This window comes from Lactuca sativa, chromosome 2 (genome assembly GCF_002870075.4).
Source record: "Lactuca sativa cultivar Salinas chromosome 2, Lsat_Salinas_v11, whole genome shotgun sequence".
NCBI classification, from domain to species: domain Eukaryota; kingdom Viridiplantae; phylum Streptophyta; class Magnoliopsida; order Asterales; family Asteraceae; genus Lactuca; species Lactuca sativa.
In genome coordinates, this window is record NC_056624.2 from 185094897 (window position 1) to 185113093 (window position 18197).

The 18197-nt window shown below is 31.8% G+C and overlaps 3 protein-coding genes and 1 long non-coding RNA gene across 4 annotated transcripts; 2 read left to right on the forward strand and 2 right to left on the reverse strand.

Annotated features, from left to right (window-relative positions):
* Positions 1-3705: 3705 nt before the first annotated feature.
* Positions 3706-7361, forward strand: LOC111876455 (uncharacterized). The gene is made up of 4 exons (XR_002845019.3): positions 3706-4230; positions 4313-4407; positions 4495-4551; positions 4650-7361. It is a non-coding gene; the product is annotated as an uncharacterized LOC111876455 (long non-coding RNA).
* Positions 7362-8480: 1119 nt separating this feature from the next.
* LOC111876453 (peroxidase 63) lies at positions 8481-9677 on the forward strand. The gene has a single exon (XM_023872980.3). The coding sequence runs from the start codon at positions 8574-8576 to the stop codon at positions 9555-9557; it is 984 nt and encodes a 327-aa protein (XP_023728748.1). The 5' UTR covers positions 8481-8573; the 3' UTR covers positions 9558-9677.
* A 175-nt stretch (positions 9678-9852) lies between these two features.
* LOC111876454 (uncharacterized) lies at positions 9853-11265 on the reverse strand. Its single transcript, XM_023872982.3, has 4 exons — positions 10798-11265; positions 10373-10426; positions 10212-10271; positions 9853-10126 (listed from the first exon to the last, which is right to left on the reverse strand). The coding sequence occupies exons 1-4, from the start codon at positions 11137-11139 to the stop codon at positions 10004-10006; spliced, it is 579 nt and encodes a 192-aa protein (XP_023728750.1). The 5' UTR covers positions 11140-11265; the 3' UTR covers positions 9853-10003.
* A 2895-nt stretch (positions 11266-14160) lies between these two features.
* Positions 14161-17920, reverse strand: LOC111876452 (uncharacterized). Its single transcript, XM_023872978.3, has 10 exons — positions 17765-17920; positions 17375-17518; positions 16395-16553; positions 16099-16158; positions 15935-16030; positions 15696-15788; positions 15475-15618; positions 14684-14791; positions 14530-14581; positions 14161-14451 (listed from the first exon to the last, which is right to left on the reverse strand). Exons 2-10 carry the CDS (start codon positions 17459-17461, stop codon positions 14417-14419), a joined length of 834 nt encoding a protein of 277 aa, XP_023728746.1. The 5' UTR covers positions 17462-17518; positions 17765-17920; the 3' UTR covers positions 14161-14416.
* Between the last annotated feature and the right edge of the window lie 277 nt (positions 17921-18197).

Genomic DNA, 18197 nt, shown 5'->3' on the forward strand with positions numbered 1-18197 from the left:
GGTCACCAACGTAATGAAATTAGACGGTTATATATTAAACTTGAATCAAACCAACTTCAAAAATCGAAGTATCTTTTAAGTCCTAGTGGTCATGACGGTTCTATATGCAATTTTTGACAAGCTTTGTTCAAACCCCTCGTAACTTAAAATTTTGGCTCCTCTCGTGTACATATGTGTTTATATAGGGTAAATTACATCAATCGTCCATCGTGCACATGCCAGAAAGCGTGTTTAGTCTCTATTTTCAAAAATTAACTCGGACCGTCCCTCATTTGTTTAACGTTTGCATGCTTCGTCCCTAATATGCAGTTTTATTGCGAATTTAGTCCATGTCAAATCCGAAATGACCATAATGCCCTTTTTATTTAATTTTCATTTATTTTTGATTTTTTTATTGATATTAATTATAGATTAATATTTAGAAAAAGGTATATCTCCTTATTTATTTCCAAAACCTCACCCTCACAAAAAATCACAAACACCACCATTTTCTTTCCGGGCGGGCCACCATCGTCAAACCACCGACTACCACCATCATCGGAAAATCGCCCACCACCATTGTCGGAGCACCACTCACCACCATTATTATTGTCTAGAACCACAACATCTCTTTCCTCGTCCTTTTCTAATCAGATATCCCTTATTCTCCACTCATCATCTTGTAATCTTCTCCACCATTCAACCATCCTCTTCATCGTGAGCCACCTCCAACCACCAAACACAAATCTTGTCCCGTCGACGACCTTCAACAACCAAGAACACAGATCAGGGTTTCAAATCGCCACCTAGGGTTTCGAGATCGACGATCTCCTTCTTTACAAGTGTGGCATCACCTATACTACATCTCTCTCATCCTCCTTTTTCCAATCGACGATCTCCTTCTTCACCTATGCGCCTAGGGTTTCAAATTCATATATGGGGAAATGTGTGGTTTCAGATCGAGAACTTTGGGCGTTTCATGACGGATTTCACTTTGGGGGTTTCAGATCGTGCATCACCACCACTGATAATCTCTTCTTCCAGATTACGTCTCAACAATAGTTAGAGTCTGACCGGTAGATTCAGGAGGTTGTTAGATGGTGGGAAGGAGGTTGTACATGGTGTGTATGAGACCGGTTTTGAGTCGAGTCAAGAGGAGGAGAAAATATGGTGAGAAGAGTCTGGAACCAAAATGAAGTGGCATTGAAAAATCCGACGGCGATTCTCCCTAAGGATTTTGATCGGAGATGGGGAGGTTTCTATTGAGAGGAAAGGACACTGGGAAAGGGGAAGGGGGAGGGTGGGTACCTGATATATTTTTCTTTTTTTTTTAATTTAAAAATGATAAAACAATTAAAAAAAAATTAAAGGCAAAATAGTCTTTTTATGTCCAGAGTGATGAAATGTGCAAGTTTAAATAAACGAGGAACGGTCCGAGTTAATTTTTGAAATAAAGAGTTGTGGGTTCGGTGGAATTGAACTTTAAGGGACCAAAAATGTGGGGCTTATATAGGGGCGAAGTTCATCGCGGTTCATATGGGATCATCTAACTCATACCACATAGACTTATCATTTGGATACAAATATTTGTAATTTTTGGATGTCCTTTTTCGTTTTTGTAGCGAATTGAAATTTCTATAGACCCTACAACTTACGTATGTATGCTGAGTTATCTGCTAATACTTTTTCATTTTATATAAAATAAATAAAAAGCATTGTATATTGTTTTTATAGACGAAATTGGTTTTATTAAAAGAAAAACGTGATTTTACATAATCATAATAATCTGATTTTGATCAATTGCTCTTAATTCTATGGGTGATTATTTTTATATGGAAATGCTTTAGGATTTGAAATGGAAGATAGCGGATTAGGTGGTAAAGGGGATATGCACATGCTTATGCAACCTTTTGTTGAAATAAATTAAAATAGATTTGCTCGCTAAAATCACGATATTTTGGACTTACATATATTTACTAGGTGTGAGACTCATTTATTATATGGGTTTATTTAAAAAAAATTAAATATAAAATTTTAACAATTTGAAAACTTTAAATTTATAAGAAAAATAAGAAATTTTTTGAATTATTAAAATTAATGAGACTTTAATGCATTAGATACATTATATATATAAACCATTTTCTAATAAATACCTTACATATATATTACCTTATATATTAAATGTGGATTTTAATTTAATAAAATCAAAAATACAATAAAATGACAAGTGGAAAATAGAAAAATTTAAAATTTCTAGAAAATGCCATGTGTCCAAATGAATGAGAAGAGGACATGTGGCAAAGTCATTTTCATTTATTATGGTAGATGTGTTCTTTTATTTATCATTTAGTGACCATCTAAATCATAATCACTAAAGTTATTTGAAGTTATTGCCTTCTTCGTAAGTTCTTGATACTGTTGTCAATGAGAGTGACAACGACTAAATACAGTGTCCTATGGATAGATCCAAACAATAAAAACGTCGAGTTGAAAAGGGGTATCTATAGATAAGGATTTTGCTAATCTCCTTGTTCCACATACAGAATCACCAAAATAGTCTAAACATCAGTCGTAATCTAGTGTAATATAAAGTGTAATCTGGTAACATTACGCTTATTATATGTGTAGGTGGGAAAGAAGAATACGAAAACAAAGAGTGTAACTTAACGAGACTTTGTATGTGGGTATCATTTATATTGTTAGCATATGAAATAATGTTTATCTTCTAGTCTTGTACAAAGCACGAGATACAAGGTGCCTTTGTGGCAAAAGGTTGGTTGTGACCGTCTTATTTGGTGGGATGAGCACAATCTGAGAGGTTGCTAAAGCTAAACATCTATTTATATGTCGAGTTTTAGAATTGCTTGCTCATTAGGCTATGAGGTATGGAAGCTCCAAAAAGGATGTGGTTCTCCTTCCACATCACTATAATACTCACACCATTATGCAGGCCCGTCCCAAAAGATAGGCGATAAGGATGACCGTCCAGGATCCTTTTTTTAAGGAGGCCCATAATTTTTATAGGCTTTGTTATATATATATATATATATATATATATATATATATATATATATATATATATATATATATATATATATATATATATATATATATATATATATATATATACACTAGTCGTTTACCCGCGCCAAGCGACGGGTGTGACAATGGTGGTTGAATGCTGAAAAATGAATTAAACCCTATAAATGGAAACGTCAGCGATATATATCCAAGATTTGTGAACAGAAATTGCGAGATTTGGGGAACTACGGAGATAAGGAATGAACCGGGTCAAAATAGTCTAAGAATAGGGGATAAGAGATTTGACCTTTTCAACTGTTGACCATATGTACTCTACTCTTTTTGTAATGCATAAATTGGTTGTACAAATGCATTGTATGTTTGTACGACTTAAAATTCAGCATTTGACCAAAAATGTTTTATAAGGTAATTAAGATATATATATATATATATATATATATATATATATATATATATATATGTGTGTGTGTGTGTGTGTGTGTGTGTGAGAGAGAGAGAGAGAGAGAGAGAGAATTATTTATGGATCATAAGTATAAAACATTCTTAACGTATTAAGCCCAACAAAACTCCATTCAAGCTCCATATTAGCAGCCCAAATGTAGAAACTAACCCAACAAAACTTAGAAGCGGGAGACCTAGTGCCGATTTGAGAATAGATAGGATATGGAAAATTGAAATGACGCCTGGTTTGACTCGCCTCGCAAGACAAGCGTGTGTCTGATTTGAACGTTACCTAATCACGACTCTATTAGACCTCCCGGTATACCAATGACAAAGAGGCTCGTTTCGTAGTGGGAAAGACAAATGACAACGACCAATGAGAGAGGGTCTCTCTCAACCTTCTGCTTCTTCCACCTCTCTCTCTCTCTCTCTCTCTCTCTCTCTCTCTCTCTTCGTGGTCGTGATAGGTATACTGGAGTTTGTTTGTAGCTCATGATGGCTAGGTGGAGGTGGAGGTGGTTCGTAGCCCGTGAGATGTATAATGGATGGCCTTACCGGATCGTCCATTCCTACTGCATACTACACCAAATCATGACAGAATTTTGCTTCGACTCAATTCTGCTCCAATTCTGATTTTTTGCTTCAATTCTTCAAAGGCTTCTGAAATCACGACTCTATAACTCTAATGGAAGGCTAATACACGATTGTGAACCCGATTTCATTATCAATTCACTCTGATTTCACAGATTTGGAGTTTGATTTCATTAGGTAATACCAAATTTCAATCTTTGTTTATTTGCTAGTTGCTCACTGATTGCAAGTGTAAAAAAATATGTTTGTTCGTTTACAGCCCAATCTTTGTCACTTTGTGATTCAAAAATCTGATTTTAGGCATTTCTATTACTCCCAAGCAATCTACAAGTCTGAATGTCTAATTTCATTAAGGTGAGTCCGATTTTTTTCTTAGTTTTGATGGTACTTGCGGTTTTTTATTCAAGTTGCTGAAACTTTTTTATTTTTGTTTGTCTATAGCGCAAATTTTGTTATACAGCTGATTTCTGGTTACACTGACAATCGAATTTTATTGAGGTAAAGTTTTTGCTTTCTGTTTGCTTTCAAATTACAAATAGGAATCTGTTTTTTTGTTAATCTTTCATCAAAGTTTCTGATTTTTTTTTTGTTTGTAGATTCAAGCCTTCAATAGAAAAGCACCATCTGGATTTAACCATAAAACATCATCAAAGTTTGATTTTCAGGTGTATTCTTTCCTTACTAATCACTATAATGTTTCATAAAAAACACTTATCAAGAGCTGAAAAAAAAACGAAAAATAGTTGAAGAATCTAAACTAAAACAAAAGGGTCTTTAGATAAGTTTATTAAACTAAAACCAGTCGATTCTTCTAGTGTGTCAAATAAACGTGATGATACTAATGTGTCAAATGAACGTGATGATACTAATTTGTCTAATGATTGTGATGATACTAATGTGTCAAATGAACGTGATGATACTAATGTGTCAAATGAACGCGATGATACTAATTTGTTTAATGATTGTGATGATACTAATTTTAATCCTTTAGATATTTATCACCCTAGAAATTGGAATGTTTTGATAACAAAACAATAGATATTCTAATTGAAAAATGGCTAATAAGGGAAATGAATTTTGTGTTTCCTAAAGATGCATTATCTAGACATTTCTCTTATGTTTTTTATACCCAAAAATTAAATAATGGTGAGACACGAGATCGGAAATGGCTAGTTTACTCAAAGTTTTTGGATAAAGTGTTTTGTTTTTGTTGTAAACTTTTTAAATCTACTAATCAAAAAGGTTTTTTTAGCAAATGAAGGATATAATGACTGGAAACATCTTAGTGTTCGACTTAAAAAACATGAAAATAGTAATGAACATTTGACTTGTATGAGTTCTTGGAATGATGCAAAACAAAGATGGAATAAAAACCTTACTATTGATAAAGATTTACAACAAGAAATTTTAAAGGAAAATAGCGTTGGAGGCAAGTTTTAAGAAGAATAATTGTTGTTGTGAAGTATTTGTCTAACTATAATTTGGTTTTTCAAGGTTCAAACACTAAACTTTATAAAGATAGTAATGAAAACTTTTTGGGAGCAATACAAATGATGGTAGAATTTGATGATATAATGTAAGATCATGTTAGACGCGTAGAAAATCAAGAAATTCATCATCATTATCTTGGCCCCAAAATTCAAAATAAACTTATTTCTCTTTTAGGCCACACGGTTAGAAGTTCTATCATTAAAATAATTAAAGAAGCTGAATATTTTTCTATCATTCTTGATTGTACTCGGGATGTGAGTCATCAAGAGCAAATGACTTTAATTATAAGATGTGTGAATTTGTCTTCTAACAAAATACAAGTTGATGAATATTTTTTAGAATTTTTAAAAGTTGATAATACTTTTGGTTTGCGACTTTTTAATGTGTTATTAGATGCATTAAAATTGTTAGATCTTGATGCGGATGATATAAATGGTCAAGGTTATGATAATGGGTCTAACATGAAAAGAACACACCAAGGGTTTCAAAAACAATTTCTTGAAATTAATCCTAGAGCTTTATATATGTCATGTGTTTTTCATAGTCTAAACCTTACCGTTTGTGACATGGCACTTTCTTATGGTAAAGTTGTTTCTTTTTTTGGTATTTTCAATGCTTATATTTATTATTTTCTAGTTCTACTAAAAGATGGAAAGTATTATTAGATAATGTTTCAACTTTAACTATAAAGTCTTTATCTAATACTCATTGGGAAAGTAGAATTAAAAATGTCAAAACTATTAGATTCCAAGCTCCTCAAATACGATTAGCTTTGCTAGAATTGGCTAAATCATGTGATGACCCAAAATCAAAAAGTGAAGCCAAAAGTTTCGTTAAAGCTATTAAGAGTTTTGAATTTTTACTTAGTATGGTTATTTTGTATGAAATTTTATTTGCTATTAATATGATAAATAAAAAATTGCAATCTAAATCTATTTGTATTGATGCCACTATTAACCAAGTACAAAATGTAATGACATTTTTTTACGAATTTTAGAAATGAAGGGTTTGCTTCAAGCATAAATATTGCTAAAACAATTGCTTTAGAAATTGGTGTTGAACCTACATTTCCATATAGGCGTAATGTAACTATAAACAAACAATTTGATGAAAGTGATATTGAAGAAGAAGAAATACAATCACCAGAAGAGTATTTTAAGGTTCATTACTTTTATGTTGTTGTGGATGTTGCAGTTGTTTCACTAAATACTAGATTTGAACAATTAAAGTATTTTGAAAGTATATTTGGATTTTTATATGATTCAAAGATTTTAAAGTCATTAGATGAAAATAAGCTTAAAGAGTGTTGTATAATGTTTGGAAATACTTTTTCTAATGACATTTTTTCTTATGTGGATTCAAATGATCTTTTTATCGAATTATTTTTTTTGCAAAAGACTCTTCCTAATGATATTAAATTTGCAGTTGAAATTTTAGAATTTGTTAAAGCTGGAGATTGTTACCCAAATATTTTTATTGCATATAGAATCCTATTAACTATTCTTGTAACTGTTGCATTAGCGGAGAGGATTTTTTAAAGTTGAAGTTATTGAAGAATTACTTAAGGTCGTCGATGTCACAAGAAATGTTGAACAACTTGACAGTTCTATGTATAGAGAATGATATGGTAGACAAGATCGATCTTGAAGATATTATTAATGATTTTGCATCTCAAAAATTTAGAAGGAGTATTTTTCTTTAAAATTTTGGATTTTTGTAATGAAAAATGTTATATGTAGTACAAGTAATTTTTTTTCAATTAGTGAGTTATTATAAAAATATTGATGAAATTTATGTATTATAAGGGCTTTTTTTTCCTTCTCGTCACGGACCCACATTATGTTTGGAACAATCCTGTCATTGGTCTTCAAGTTTGGCCATGACGTCAAAGCGGGGGAGGAGAAGAGAAAGAAAGGCATAGAGTGTGTGCATTGTGAGGCGTGGCATCATGACTGGGCACGCCTACAACCACCACATTACCACCACGCCATTAACGAGTAATGTGTACATTGTGGTCATGTGCCACATCACCACCACGTTTTTAGTGTGTAATGTATTGATGACCTTATGATCCTAATGTTACAGTTTAAAAACCAAAATGATGAGCTGTGAACGGAGTCCATGTAATTAGATGGGTCCACTACTATAATTCAACAGTAAAACTTACAAAAATACTTAACCTTAGATCGTTAATTAAAAATTTTTCGTTAGAATAAACATATCGTTTGACAAATGTTTAGATAATTGTAAATTTGTAATTTTTCTGTGGAGAAATTAAATACTATCTTACCTTTTGTTCCTAACAATCATCCTACCAATTTAAATAATGACATATGTCATATTAATATCTTAAAATATTATTAAATTTAAAAATGAAATATTACAAATGTCACCGTTTTATTGGGTAAATGATATATACATAAAAAAAAAAAAAAATAGAAGGTCTTTCTGCTTTTATATTTATTTTGAAAGGTTGACTTACCACCGTCGGATCATGCTTCTCTCCGGATCCACGTGTACAGCGCTTTCCATTGGAACACATCCCCAACAGCTGTCTCCCTTCACATGAAGGAGAATTGGAGATCACATGGAAAGTTTTGTCTTAAATTACAAAACTATCCCTCCGCCACCTTAAACCGCGTGTTGTCCACCGTGATTAGTGGCATCGCATGCAGTCTGAGAGAAGAAATCGTCGAAATTACTCTTCACGCTCCCCCGTTCCCCGATTTAATAAATAAATTCATGAATCTGTTCTCCAAATTATTTCACTAGTGGTTTTCATATTAATTAATTCATTATTTTAATCAATATAAATAATAATATGATTTAATAAAAAAACACTTTATTATTTTTTACGTATATAAAAACATCAGACAATAACTCATATAAAAAAGTTTGAAATATAATAATTATAAATTGACACGACAGAAAGGGAAAAAAAACAGTAGCATAAAACCCCTTCTCGTTAACGGAGATGCCATTTCTTAGCTCGTCTGCTACTTCGGAAGCTTGCTCACAGAAGCTCGGCCATGGCGATAAGAGTAAACCCGTTAAGTTTGATCCTCTGCATCTCACTCTTCATCGCATCTTCACATTCTCAGCAGCTTACCACCACTTTCTACCAGAAATCATGTCCCAGATTTGAACAGATAATGCAGGACACCACCACCAACAAGCAGATCGCCTCACCCACCACCGCCGGCGCAGCTCTACGCCTCTTCTTCCACGACTGCCTCGTCGAGGGCTGTGACGCCTCCGTTCTTATCTCCTCCACTCCTTTCAATAAGGCCGAGCGTGACGCCGACATCAACCTTTCCCTTCCGGGAGACGGCTTCGACGTCGTCGTCCGTGCTAAAACCGCCCTCGAGCTCTCCTGCCCTGGAGTTGTCTCATGTGCTGACATCCTCGCTGTCGCCACGCGCAACCTCGTGACGATGATGGGTGGGCCATTCTACAACGTGAAACTCGGCCGGAGAGACGGAGTGGTGTCCAGAGCCTCACGCGCCGAACTAATCCTCCCGAAACCAACCATGTCCATGAATCGAATCATCAAGATCTTCACATCCAGAGGGTTTTCAATCCAGGAAATGGTGGCATTAACCGGCGCCCACACCATCGGATTCTCTCATTGCAGTGAATTCAGCTCAGACATTTACAATTACAGCAGAACAGCACAGTCCGATCCGTCTTATAATCCAAGGTACGCCGCCGGGCTAAGAAATGCATGTGCCGATTACAAGAAAAACCCATCGTTATCGGTGTTTAACGACATAATGACCCCACGAGACTTCGATAACTCGTACTATAAAAACTTGCCCAGGGGATTGGGGGTTTTGAGATCGGATAGGGCACTCACAATGGATGCTCGAACAAGGCCGTTTGTAGAGTTGTATGCAAGAGACCAGAAGAAGTTCTTTGAGGCATTTGGTCGAGCAATTGAGAAGCTCAGTTTGTATGGTGTGAAAACTGGCCGGAGCGGACAGATCCGCCGTAGGTGTGACTCCTTCAACTAAATCAGATTTCTGAGCCCATATATTAATTCTATTAAGAGTTTTGTTTTCTATTTTTGGAGATTTGTAAACTATTAAAACAATTTTCTGTCATAATTCATCAAGATACCCTTTCTTCCTTCATTATGATTTCTTTCATGACTGTGATAATGGAGTGTTAACTCTAATTGTAAAAAAAAAAAAAAAAGTCAACGACTTGAATGTAACTCGAAGCTGACACCAGTCTTGAATAAGGTTCAAGAATCTATGAACAAGGTACAAACTTTAATGCAAAACTGATAGCAGAACACTGAACACCTGGGTCAAATGGTATCTCTAAATATTTCCATAACTATATATTACTCCGGAACACAATTCAATGCAAATAAAAGAAAAATAAAAATAGTATCAGCAAGAAATTTCAACAACTTTGAGGAAAAGATTCCAAATAAACAAATGAAATAGAAATTTTAATTGGCATAGTCATCCTCAAAGCTCAAATTGAGTGCTTGTAACTTGAATCCAGAATTTTGTATGATCTCAACCAGATTAGAAGCCACTCCAGTAGCTTGCACTGTTGTTTTCTTCTTTAACTATAACAAACAGGAATCGGGTATGTGTTAATATGTTATTGTCAATTTCAAAATCAAATCAATATATACAAAAAAATCAGCTCACCTCAACGCTTGCAATACCCTCAAGAACTTGGACTTTTAAGTTTGAAATGCCCTCCGTCTCCTGAACAAAAAAAAAAGGGGATGAACATTTTGGATATAAACATCAGATGCCTCAAAGATATACACAAAATCAATTGATGTAAGTTGAAGATAATGTTTTACCTGTAGAGCACTTGTCACTGAAGGAATAGCTGCTTCACTCATTGTTCCCTCGGCCTCCATATACAAAACGATCAAAGATTGTTAGCGTTTTCAAAGCAAATTGGATGATTATGATTAGTTATGCAACAAAATTTAGCTAAATGCTGTTATGAATCCAAGATGAAGTTATTACAGATACTCAACTCGTCTCTATGACTCTATCCATTGTGTTCAATTGCAATTGAGTTTCAGTATCTATAAAAAGATACTTTTATTCGAAGAAGCAGCTAAACATGTTTGCCATATTTTCCACTTTGAACCAAAATCAAACAGTTGGAGGGCATTCAAGACTCGGTCAGTAAACATGTGGCATATCTTACGCATTGCAGAATTTGATGCTTCTTGTTGTAAAGTTTAGGAACAAAGGCACGGAAATAGGAAAGTACCTGAAAGAACATGGTGAGGATATCGGAAGGAGAAACTGGAACAGAAACGGTTGCCTCGACTTCTCCTTGGTTGCTGATGGTGTCTTCTTGTTGTTCGGGAATTACTGTATCTTCAGCAACAGATCTTATCTTCTTCAAATTTGACAAATTTGTCTTGGATACCGATGAATTAGGGTAAGAATTGGGAATGCTAAAACAAACACGGGCCACCCGAAGTCGATTGGATAAAGAACATGAGAAAGTGCTAGCAGAAATAGAAGTGGGCAACAGGGAAGTAGGGTTTTTATTGGGTTTGATAGCTGTGAAACAAGATATGGAGGGAGATGCCGAAAAAGACGCCATTTCTGATGTTTTTTCTTCTTCAAAACTGAATCAATGGAGAACCGCTGTCGGGGGAGTAGAGAAAAAGGACCTGAACTGATATCACCCTATCCAGTATCCAGTTCCATGAAGAGTTATCATCAAACGAACTTGTAGACAGGGTACAACAAAAGTTCCGCACTGTACAACTGACGAGGTTTTACCCACGACCATGTAAATTATGAATTTATATGTGTTTATTTTACATTTTACATATAAAAATCGTTCTCTTTATTCATACTTCTAAAGTAACCATATAATTTGAATTAACCCAAATAAGAATAAGAATAAGAATGATAAATATTAAATAGATTATTATTATTATTATTATGTGTTTGGTTTCGGTTGATTTTTATTATGTCCGATAAACCGATAAAAAAACTAGTTAGTATTTTTTTTATCTATACAATTTACTTTGAAATTACAGCTACTATTGATATTCATATCTATCTTTTTTAATAAATGAAACCTAAAAATAATATATGTCCGTTTTTTAAAATGTCTCTTTGACACGTGACATTTTTCTACAATGGTTATTATTTCCTTTTTTTGGTAAAAAATCAAATTCAGTTCAAACTTTGAAAATACAAAAGCATATCCTAATAACATTATTATGTTTATTTTTCTGAACAAATTAACTCATAATTACTTACAATCGACAATATTTTAGTTTTTTTTATATTTATTAATTTTTTATCTATATAAAAATTTTAAATGTATCGACCATGATTTCCACGGGTTATAACCTATTATTTTTAACAAACTTAACTATAGGTGTATAGCTACTCAATTAGACATATTTTAGTGTTTTTGGTCTTGCTAAACATAGCTCCTATAATTTACATATATTATTTATACACGCTTCATATCTAATTAACCAATCATCATCATCAGATTCACTATTTTATTGCCACTCACAATATATAATTAAAATTTTAGATTTTTATATGTGAGAATTAAACGACACATGTTTTTATGTAATTTGCCATGTAAATTTGTAAATGAGTAAATGTACCAAAAAGCTTATGTTTTAACGTTATGAGATGTAGTTTTTTCTTTTGATGTCAAAACTTCAAGTCTTGGACATAATGAAATTAAAAGTAGTTTAGAGGTAAATTAGATTTGTTATTCTAAAAAAAATTGAGCAAACATAAGAAAATCAAAATCTATTATTAACAAGTTACTTAATAAGTACTATTTCAAAAAAAAAAAAAAAAAAAAAAAAAAGTTACCTAAAGTAGCTACACCAACTTTGCACAGGTTAAAACATTCTCATAAAAGAATTTTATCCTTCTTAAATATCAAAATATTATATTTGTCCAATTTAATTTCTTAATATCATATTTACCTTTCTATAAACCTTCAACATATCACATTTATCCAAATTTTTTTACAATGTTTTTAATAGTTTATAATCATTTTTATATCTTAAAATTATTATAATAATTAAAAATTTTAACCATATTATCCTTATGTCTAAAACGGTGGAACATCTACTTCTAAATTGTTTGAATGTCCTTTTTTGACAAACAAAACGCTTCATATGTTGTCTTCTCCATGGAATGTATGCATTGGTTGCTTAGTTTTTTGTTGTTGAATATTGTCATGTTTTAAGTGGAAGATATTTTAAATATTACCATTGATATTTTAATGTTTTAAAAGGGCATATATATGATATTTTGATATTTAAAAATGATATATATGATATTTTGATGTTTAAAAATAGCATATACAATATTTTAAATTTTATAAAATGTAGATATGATATTTAGAAATTAAGTTTGACAAATATGATATTTTGATGTTTAATAAGAGTATATATGAAATTCTCCATTTTTATACATGTGCAAAACTCTTATATTAAAAAAAAAAAAAAAAAAAAAAAAAAAAAAAAAAACTTGCTTTTTTTTATAAAATTAACGAATTTAACTTATATAAATGAGCATCTCTATACTAATAAAATAATAGCTATTTTGTCATGTGTTACCATATTAGACATTTTAATTAATGTGTTGCCACTTGTCAATCTATTAGTTTTTCATTTTAAATTTATTAGACCTCCTTATTAATGTGATTCTATTTTAAATTTTAAATTTTAAATTATTGTTTTCATTAATTCACAAATAAAAAATATCTAATATATATTAAAAATTAATTATATATATTTATTTGAATCAATATTTATAATTTCACATAACTAATAAAAAATATCTCTTAAATTAATAATTTATTTAAAATAACTTATTAATAATTTTGAGTTTTTACTATAAAAGTATATATTTATTTGAATCAATGTTTATAATTTCACATAACTAATAAAAAATATCTCTTAAATTAATAATTTTAGTTTTTAAAAAATAGTCACTTGCTTCAAATTACATATTCCGAACTACTGTTCATATTCTAGAGGTCTTATTTTTAATTTTTTTTTTTTCAAAGAATGTTGTTCATATTCTAGAGTTCTTATTTTTAATTTTTTTTTTTCAAAGAATGTTATGGTCTATTCCGGGTTTGATCTTCAAATTCCAGAATTGTTTTTTGGGTTTTTTTCTTTGGGAAAATTATCCTCACCTATTCGGAAATATCTATTTAAAAATGTTTAATATCATCATTTTTCAATAACTATTCATCTCATTTTGGATTTAATACTTGACATACAAAGTTGTATTTTTTTCAAAATCTGAAATTTTAGTCCGACTAGAATCCAAAATGTCGGTCTAAACAAAAAAATGTTTTTTTGTCCGAAATATTCATTCCGAACCAAATGGTTAATTTGATAAAAACAATTTTTTGGGTTATTTTTTTCAAATAAACATTAAATTATTGTTAGATCACCTAACTTCCCCTTTATTTACTATTTAAACCCATGAATTAAACACAAAAACACAACTTATTGTAGGCATTTAAAAATAAAATAAAATAAAAATTTTAGGAGAAAGTTTATAGAGAGATTTAATAAAGAGGGATTTAATAGGCACGTAATAAATAGTGTTTCTTCAGTAATTGTACAAACAGCTGTGCTTATCTGACATTCAGCCTTGTTAAACCAACAGCAGAACTATATAAGTGTCATGATTAGTACCAACATTCAGGTCCTACAGATTCAACAACTTATAAGTACACTAATGAAGCTTAGCTTAGCTTCATAAATACATTCATTCATTCATTCATTCTGAAGCTAAACTACCCAAAAGTTGCTCCTATCTTCATATTACAATATCATCCAACAACAAAAACACAGCTTTCAGCTTTCTTTCAACTATCTCCTGTCAACCTCCTCCTGAACCTCACCAGCTGTAGACAGACACCAATACAACAATTATAAACCCTCTTCTCTCTCAAAAAAAATAAAAAATGAAATGACCTTCTTACCCTGAAGATGTACTCCCAGGTTTGCTTGAGCATCAGCTTCAGTGTTGAACTCCTTTCATTTCATATAATATACGATAAACTTGTTAAGATTCAATTTAACAATAATATAATATCTTCTCATCTGAAGGAATAATATGTCTGAATGCATACATACCCTTTCAATATGACAGATCTGGAAAGATGCAAACTTATCTTTCAGCTCCTTTGCTACTTTGCATAAGCTTGTCATGTTCTGGGTTTTAGTTTTCCACAAACCATTCACCTGTTTTCTCAACACTTACCACATTAATAACATATTTACACCACTATAAACCTTTATGTTTATGCACCTCCTATTTTATATTTACTTTCTAATTACTTCATTATAAGTAGAGCTTATTAAATTAATATTAATATAAATGAAATGTTATGTTATGTGCAGTAATGGACTCTTTCCAATGACCTAAATTAAATTTTTAATAAACTATCCTATGTAAAGTAACTTTCACTATTTATGCTCAATACTTCAATGTTCAAGAATATGTGATTTTCCTTAAACTGTCGAGTCATTATCTTGGCAGGAAGCAGATAATATGGAGTCGATATTTATAACAAACTAGAATGTGAGATTTCTATTTCAAACATGAACGCAATAAAGAGTTATAAAAAAGGCCTCCATAAAGTGTCATGTGGAGGAAAGTTTCTTCCTAAAGCATGCACTTATTTGGAAATTTTAAGAGTATTTATTTTTAGCAGGTTTAAGGGTAACAATATACAATATTCTTAACTTAAAAGCAACATCTTCAATCATTAGCCACAAAAGTAACGTCATGTTTCGTTAACTATTTGATTTTTGAAGTTTTTAGTATAGCATATATTACAATTCTATCCATTTCTAATCTACCATACATATAATCATATCAATTTGCACTTTTACTGGAAACACCAAAAAGGAAAAAAGTATACCTGCATACAAACAAGTTTGGAGTCTCCTTGCACACGGATATGCCTAAATCCTCTCTCAAGGGCATACCTGAGCCCTAAAATAACTGCACGATACTCAGCAGCATTGTTTGTTGCAACACCTAGACCTTCTCGCAAACGATAAACCTAATAAAAGTTTCATACTAAAAAACTGAATATTTAAAAATATAATATTAATTATGAGTGTGTGATGTTTTTTTTACCAGACTTCCATCTATTGCACGCAGCACAGCTCCAGCGCCTGCTGGTCCAGGGTTTCCTTTTGCTGCACCATCAAACTCAAGAATACAAGAACACTGACCATGGAGTAGAAATGATTAATTAGTGTCAGTTAACCATGGAAAAACAGTTTTTTCATTGAATTATTTGTTTTTTTTCTGGTTTTTTGGAGTTCATTGAAACAAGATTATTATTATAAAGATTAAGTGATATAAAACCTCACACAATAAGCAGAAACAGGTAAAGTCTCCATAAAGCTTTCGATTTCAGGTAGCTTTCTCTGAGGAGCTTCTGAAAAAGAAGTTGATCCGACTTTTTTCTGTAGAAAGATACATGATTAAATAAGTTAAAAAATGCAAAACGTTACAATTTTGACTAAAGCATTACCTTTATCTTATTCTCGGATGGATTCCTTGTACCAGTTTTGTCTTTGATAGAATACGGTTGCTGAAATAAAATCAAAATCATAAGATGTCTTAAATCTGAAAATTATTACTGTTCAAAGAACTATGCTTCTAAGAGATTAATCTGGAAAAAATATATACTTTAAGCCATGGTGTTAGCCCTAAGGGTTTGTCCTTAAGGTTGGGTTTAGTTGAAGTATCTTTAACATAAACACTTAAGGTAAATGAGGAAGTGATAAAATTGTATCAAGCGAACTCAAATAAATCAAGTAGTGTAACCTGAAAAGGACATGGAATAAGTTGGCCAAAAAGACCATTTTGCACATCAGAGGCACCAACAGAATATATTGCATTGTTGAGCCCATGTGATCCCAGGTAATCCTCAGCAGCTTTGGGCAATCGATAACCTTTGAACACAGCAACATTGGGACCATATAGCTAAAGAACAGAAAGCAACAAGTACAATAAGTGGCATGTATAGTTTATGAGCTTCAAATGTAATGAATGGTGCAAGTATATGCATTACGTATACAATAACTACATTAGTTAGCTTAAGTGGCATATTTGGTCATTAAATTGCAGATCACCCTACTTAGCAAGTTAATTGCAAGAAACCTTGTTATAAAAACTAGAATGCAACAAAAGGAAAACAAGATTTAAATGGCATACCAAAACTTCCGTTATATTAATAACTAATGAACTAAGTTCAGTAATTGGTTTGACAGTTTATTGTCCACTAAATAGCAAAAGTATGGTTCATGTTCTTAATCATTGGATGTAGAAACAAAAGGAAGTTACTTTTTAAACAAAAGTTGTTGGTTAGCACTGCCAAGCAAAATGTTAACATAAACCTCTATGTAATTTTATATATGGAAGGTGTATATTACTCCCTCATTTCAGTAAAAGAGAGTTGCAAAATTAACTCTGTGATTGAACATGCTACCAACTTTGAGATCATTATGAAATATAAGGTTTTTGAAAAAAAAATTGATAACTAGGGGGAAACATACGGTACTACTGTAAATATAACAATGCTATTTGCCCAAAGAAAACTACAATCGGGTAGAGCAATGTTTGTTTTTTAAATTTGAAGGGAAAGTCCTTGCTTTTTCTATTTTGTGTAACCTAAAAGTACTAGATTTGACATCTGAATTATTGATTTTTAACAAATGGATCGATAAGTATGGAATCAACTAAAAACAGATTGACTATATAGAAATGGCATAAAGTCTACTAAATCAGAAGAAGACTGGTGATACCAGAGGTTGAAAATCACTAAAGCTCTTGTAAACACCAACAATGTCCCCCTTTCTGACAACGTAAAAAGCATCCTTCTCGTCCTCCATTAATGACTCCTAAGAATTAACAGTTTGCCCTAGCTTGCACCAGATATACAATTCCGCCTGAAATCATGTCCAAACTTGAATTAAACACTATGACCAGTTCACCACACATGCAACATCAAGAAAATTTAAACTTTAAAACTGTTAAAAGGAATCCAAAACACCAAGCAGTAACCTAATCATCTTTTTTGTCATCGGACATACGGATTACTCCAAATATAAACAAGAAACAGTTTAGCAACGATAACTATAAATTTGTAAATCGTATTTGAAGAATATACAGAAAATCGGATAATCTTACTTTACCTTTTACATCAAATGAATGAATTGAGAATAGTAAATTAGGGTTTTGTGGTTGTTTGGCGGGAAGGTAATGAAAAATGATAGGTCATTCGCGTTCTTTTCGACTTTTCGAGTTTATTCGCTTTCTATTTTGATCGGTCCGGCGCCTATTTTATACGTAGCGGCCCACAAGCCCAGCATATATTAATTACTTCATTTTCTTATTTTTCATATATATATATATATATATATATATATATATATATATATATATATATATATATATATATATATATATATATATATATAGAGAGAGAGAGAGAGAGAGAGAGAGGTGGGTTCAGATGAGAAAATAAAAATGATTGAGAATGGGGAATCATTCTCAGCCGCTCATTTAATTTAAGCATAAAAAGACACAGTAACAAATTTGTAAATATGATAATAACCTTTAATCTCA

Bases quoted from the DNA above. Each gene is read 5' to 3' on its own strand.
- LOC111876453 (XM_023872980.3), top strand. From the start codon at position 8,574: ATGGCGATAAGAGTAAACCCGTTAAGTTTGATCCTCTGCATCTCACTC.
- LOC111876452 (XM_023872978.3), bottom strand. From the start codon at position 17,461: ATGGAGGACGAGAAGGATGCTTTTTACGTTGTCAGAAAGGGGGACATT. The intron at 16,031-16,098 runs GTAATGCTTTAG...ATCTTTCTACAG, and splicing joins CATCCGAGAATAAGATAAAG to AAAAAAGTCGGATCAACTTC. The intron at 14,582-14,683 runs GTATGTATGCAT...ATGAAATGAAAG, and splicing joins AGATCTGTCATATTGAAAGG to GAGTTCAACACTGAAGCTGA.
- LOC111876454 (XM_023872982.3), bottom strand. From the start codon at position 11,139: ATGGCGTCTTTTTCGGCATCTCCCTCCATATCTTGTTTCACAGCTATC. The intron at 10,427-10,797 runs GTACTTTCCTAT...TTGTATATGGAG, and splicing joins TCCTCACCATGTTCTTTCAG to GCCGAGGGAACAATGAGTGA. The intron at 10,127-10,211 runs GTGAGCTGATTT...TGTTTGTTATAG, and splicing joins AGGGTATTGCAAGCGTTGAG to TTAAAGAAGAAAACAACAGT.